Here is a 6,000-nt window from a genome sequence, read left to right on the forward strand (position 1 = left end):
TAACTAGGAATGGGTCAAGTGTTTTAAAAAAAAGATATTCAATACTTCACATGTAACCTACACACCTACAGAAAAGGTAAAGATGAATCCAATGGCAATGAAATGGCCTCTTAGCTCACCAAAAATTACTTCTGAATCTGCCTGTAGCCAACACCTTTGCTGCTGATCTGACAAATGACCATCACCACAATGTGTATGATCAGAATCTGATGAATGGCAAAGTAGTTGGAATCTCCTGCTGGACAACAGCATTCTTTGGCATGCTGTAATCTTTTTCTAGGCAGAAACACCCTAGGTCTGGAGATGATCCATCCCCCCAACTCCATGGCTGGCATCAACTATTCCATTACAAGAGGATTTGAAATCACTCGATTCTGATCCTCAGGTGGAAGAATGACCCACTAAAAAGTTGTCCCAAAACACCCCTCTGCATAATTCTAGTCGCAATATTACAGTGCTAGTTCCTTGAGGTTGTCGTAGCCAGGGGAGGAAGCAGGAATAAGCTCCCACTACCTATTAAATGCTCCCTATGGTATGCCTCTAAAGAGGCTCAAACAACCAAGTCCAGCTCCTGGCTTTCATGTGTGGCTTAACTAATAAGCCTGATAGAAACTTGCTTTTACTGTCAGGAGAAGGGGCAAAGGTAGGTTACTGGCACCCTAAAACCAGTCACTTCAGACAGATGGGGCTTGTCAGCCAAGGTTGGCAGCTCATCTAGGAAAGGGAAAACACTGATCTCAAACCTTCACTGCCTTGCGGCTACATCCACTTATGTGGAAGGCTTCAGGAGTAAACCCTGAAGTAAAATCTGAAGTTGGAGCCCCTAAGGCAGTCCAATGTTGAGTTCAACACTGTCTGGTAAGTCCTGTGACGCCACTGGTGCCAAACTGCATCAGTCCCTGCCGTTCTTTTGGATTCATCAGCTGTGTGGAAAGGGGGAAGACTGCTGCATGGGCAAGAGCTTGCTCTCCATATAATACTGCTCTGGCTTGCATATCACCTTGTGTATCATATGGACAGTTAGGTCATCCATGGTTGCCCCCAATCAATGGAGGGCCTCATTAGAGTGCTAAGATTACATAACACAAATAATCATTACTATTTTTCTTTACTAAAAATACCTCAATTTCAATGTGCCTCTGCAATTCAACTGTTATCCACAATTAGCCCAAGGCCATTATGAAGCCTGAGTCCAGGGTTCTGGCTAACACCCAAAAATCAAGTACCAACAAATATCAATGCTTGAAAGCACCATTGACAAAATCCCTCAACAGGACTGGATTTGTCCTGCTTCTTGCAGACAGGTACCAATTTCTTAGATGTAGTGGAACAATGCATGTAAAAATATTTTAGACCTTCAGCAACATAGCATGTTGCTTTCTGTACACATTTCTCCTTCTTGGCATCACTTGCAATGCATTAAATTGGCTGAAGACCAGCTTCTTAAACATGGGGCCCTTGAATATGCTGAATTAGATTATCCATTTGGTGATTCAGTTGATTACAACTATTTCAGTTTTATGTTCTTCTTGGAAAATGAACTCCAAGTTTTACTGCTACAGAATCTGGCACACATTTTAAATGAAAATTTGACTGCCCCCAAAATGTCCTGAATACAAAATGGTTTTAAGACTACAGCTAGTAAAGGCATGACTTGTGCATCGCTAGTATTGTGTATTACTATGACATATTTAAATCAGACTGAAAGGAAAGTTACTTCGAACAAATGCAGGATTATGAACATGTCAATCTTCCTCTCTAAATTTTGTGCAGTTATAAGCTTATGAAGAATGAGAAAGCAGAGGCAAAGTCTATGCACTCACAGAATATACATACCATATACAAATGTCATGTTACTTATGCCAAACCATCACTTTGAATGTGGGTGGGCTGGGCTTATTACTGTTACATGTTCCAGTCAGTTGTTGCATGACCCCATTTCCCAGACAGTGTCATATTAAAGTGACTGATCTAATAAAAATTTATCAAAGAATTTGCTCTACTTAACTTGGGGACAGAGCCCGTTTACTTATTTAGAGATACAATGTGGAACAGACTCAGAATAAAGCACACTGTGTGCCTCTCTTCCTTGGCAAATCACATAAATAGGACAGTATGCTAGGACCAAACAAAATAGTTATTTCATAAAACAAGTTTTTCATCAACAGTATGCATAATTGGCAGCTAATGGAATACAAGATTATGTACTAACAGGTTTCAGTAAACCCGTTATTCTTGTCTACATGTTTATTCTTTCAACTGGAAACATCAAATAGCTGTTATAATGACATCAACCATACTGAGAAAGTCCACTGCAGAGTAATACAAATGCTTGCTAGATCACATATGGCTTCAATTTGACAGTTTACAGTAATACAAATCCAAGGAAACAATAACGTCCACTTATGAATATAGAGCTTTCTTTTTCAAAGAAAGACTAATCCAGCAACAGTTACACTGATTCATTGGGTGCTAAATCCTCTCTTAGTTCTCTTGCATGACTGGTGTAAATTTGATCAAAGGCTAAAGCAGAGCAATTAATTTACAAAAATATATCTCAACAATTATATTACAGTGTAAAGGATCAAACCAAGATCTGTCTTCTCCCCTGACACCCGGATGGGCAGAAAAAAAAAGACCAGTTTCTCCATGGAATCATATCTGCCATTTCTATTCCTTCCCCTCGCCCTTGCCAATACCCTATGTCTAGCAACCTCCCAAAAATAAAGAAATAGAAAATATTTCCATGGCCATTCAAGGAAACAAAGCAAGAGTGTGAAAAATTCCTTATACAATCATAACCTGTTGAGGAAATTACTCCCCCAAATAGTTATCAGTTCAACAAAAAAACTGATCTTCAATATATTCAGAGGCTTCCAGATCATAAGATAAAAACAGCTGGGAGTAGGAAGCATAATCTAATATAGAAGATTAATAAGTTTTTACGAGTTAGCCTAACGGACTTGCAGAGAACAAAAGATTCTATTAAGTACAGATTTGGCCAATGAAAACTGATTTTCAAACTCTAAGTCATTTTGTACCAAATTCTTTGAAGCAGCTTCATCCTGAAATTAACATCAAGATTAGAACATTACTAAAGACTTAGGTGTACAAGTGAGAGTGCCTCTAGGAGGTGGGCAATCTGCTAGAAATTTAAACTTTAAAACTTAAAAATAAAGCACTCTTAAATTCTAATCAATTTCATTCCACAAATAGCTGAAGTGGATATTCCACATATTTTGACAGCGATCAAACCCTTGAGACAATCAAAAGTCAGTATGAAAGATACCGTGTTCAGCCCTTCCAAGAGGCCATAACGTGCTTGCATCCTAATACAATTTTGTTTAGATCGACAGGACTCCTTATTCAACCTGCACAAGGATGATGAGTTTGAACATTCCTGGACCCTCATTCAAAAACTAACACAAAATCTTCCCACTTTTCTAGTTCAAATTGGATCCAGACTGAATTCGAAAAAAATGAAACAAGGTTAAAAAAAATCATACAATGTATCAACAAACACTAACAAAACCATTTTAAGTATTACATTAAAACGCAAGTACAAATCAATGCAAGTTGATGTTTTCTTGTGTAACTGTAATCTGTATTATGAACTGGTCTTGAAAATTTTCCTCACGGAAAAGTAGTTAACTTTTCAGATACTGCCGGGCCTGTTTGGAATTTCAACTATGCATTTTGATTTTTAAATTAAACGGCTGTATGCCCACTATGGACATCAATTAAAATATTTCCTAATAGTCTTTTTTGTCCGATAAATGTGATTTTAATGCTTTTACACGGCCTTGCAATAGTGAACCCATCTGCATGGGGGCGAAGATTATGGCTTACTGAGAAATAACACCTGCGATAATGCAGATGCTTAAAGAAATAAAAATCGCATACACGTAACAACGATCAAAATTATTGCTCAAAACTTCGCAACTTTAACTATGAGATCGGTCAGAAAACACGAACACACCCAGTCCACTTTCCTGTCCTACGAACATGGTAACTTAGGTTAATGACCTCGCAAGGTTAAATACCCAACACTTCACCAGAAAAAAAATTGCAAAACTACACCTTTAAATCAATATTTAAGAAAGAGTCAATATATACATACGGGATTTCCACAAACCACAACACGTGTTTGAATTCCATAGCTCACACGTGTAGTTATGTAGATGATTAAACAGAAAATATTATACACCATAATTAGCATCTATACATTTAGATCAAAAAACCTTTATTTATATTTCTGATACGAGTATGCGATTTCCAAACGGTCCCTGTAACCACACGTGCATTAAAACCTTGTCACTGCATGAACATGGCCGATTTAAGGGTGGCAAATCAAGGTTAATGCTGATGTGTTATCGATTGCTTTCTGCGGCCGTGGCCTACAGGGGATGGTCCTCAAGACAGTTCCCAGCTCCACGTCGCAAATCCACCTCATTCCTGACCCCCAAAAATATCCCAGCCCAGCTCCTCGTACTCACACCCGGGGCAGCTGCAGCGGCGGCGCTCCTCTCCGCTGGAAGACACCATCCACGAACACCCCGTTCTTGCCCAAACACTTCAGGAAAAAGCCGGCGGCGGCTGCCTCTCCGCCACGGAAGATCTCCAAGTGCCTGCGGGAGATGAAGCTGGAGTGGCCCATGTTGACGTCCACCTGGCCCTGGCTCGAGTTGCGGCCGATAGTCACGCTCCTCTTCTTCATCAGAAACTCAAAGTCGCGGCCCTCCAGCCGGGCCAGCACCTCGGGCCCGGGCTGGTGCCGGTGCCCAGAGGCCGCCCCGCCGCCCGATGGCGAGGAACTCGAGCCGTCACAGGCGTTACTCAAGTCCTCCTCGGGGTCCCAGTGAACCTGAACCCGGGACGGGCTGCAAGGAGCCGACTTGAGGGCCAGCAGGGCCCGAGCCCCGCAGTCTGTGCTGCTGCCGCTGCCGTTATTGACGGCGCTGGATGTCGAATCGCTTAGACCCGCTGTGGTGGCAGTTGCCGCGGCCATTCTTAGGATGATTATATTTAATCTGTTCTTTTTAAAAAAAAATTAACGGGTTTTTTTTTCTTCCACAACAGCAGCAGCGGCGGCAGCCGAGGGGGAGTGAAACGACAGCAAGCAAACTTGATGCCGGAAAGAACGTCAGACCTACGATTGAGCGACAACAGCCCTCAGCCAATCTCCCCCCGAGACAAGTGTACCGAGGCAAAGGGTGATCGCCCTGCTTGCCAATCAGTGACGAGGACAGAGGCGGGTCTTTAAGCTCCATCAAGTTAGATTGTAGTAGAGGGCCGGGGCTGCGGAGAGTTGGGCAAAGGAGAAGAGGGCGATAAACCACGGCATGTTCCCCAGGGACAGGACTCCACCTTCATTCTAATAACGTGCATAATAGCCTCGTTTCCCCAACAATTTCACATCCAATAGATTAAAATACTATATTGTTGAGTAAAGAAACTAATGAAATAAAACTGTAGTTAAGTCATCCAGAATAATTCCCAAACTAATGCCCTTAGTGCAACCGAATTAGACATTTTCGCATAATTTTACAGCACTCATAGAGTTAAATGTGTGGCAAGATAATGGAACTGCACATGCAACTGTGCAGGAGGCACGTATCAATGCACAGAGGTCAGGTGTCATGATTTTTCCTGCCTTTTGATGTGTGGAATGAAGTTCCGTCGGTCCGGGTTTTACGGCCAGCTGCGGTCTTTGGTTTTGCTAATGGAGGGCGTCCGAAATTTTAAAAATACCAACAAAACCGGGAGTGGGCGGGTCAGCCCCGGGCCCCGGTGTGTGGCGAGAGCTGGGTGCGCGGCTCCGCGTTTCGGGCATCAGTTTACACCCTCCGACATGTGCTCGGTGGAAGCGGTGACGTCAGCGACGCTGTCTGGCCCGGGTGACCAAGGCGGGGAGTGTTTGTAAACACTGAGTAACAGCAAGGGAGGGGCGTCCCGGGGAGGCGCAGCCAATGGGCTTGCTGCTTCACTCTCCCTACAATG

At 42.7% G+C, this 6,000-nt stretch overlaps 1 protein-coding gene across 3 annotated transcripts in view; it reads right to left on the minus strand.

The window, feature by feature from the left end:
• LOC132380147 (forkhead box protein K2-like) overlaps positions 1-5,151 on the minus strand; it is a 112,300-nt gene extending 107,149 nt beyond the window's left edge. For all 3 annotated transcript variants that reach the window (XR_009507654.1, XR_009507655.1, XM_059948765.1), the window contains exon 1: positions 4,497-5,151. Coding sequence is in view for 1 of the 3 variants with exons in the window: in XM_059948765.1 (XP_059804748.1) it covers positions 4,497-5,008 (512 nt within the window). In the remaining 2 variants the exon portion in view is untranslated. The remainder of the gene's footprint in view (positions 1-4,496) is intronic.
• Positions 5,152-6,000: the final 849 nt, after the last annotated feature.

Source organism: Hypanus sabinus, chromosome 23 (genome assembly GCF_030144855.1).
Source record: "Hypanus sabinus isolate sHypSab1 chromosome 23, sHypSab1.hap1, whole genome shotgun sequence".
Classification (NCBI taxonomy): domain Eukaryota; kingdom Metazoa; phylum Chordata; class Chondrichthyes; order Myliobatiformes; family Dasyatidae; genus Hypanus; species Hypanus sabinus.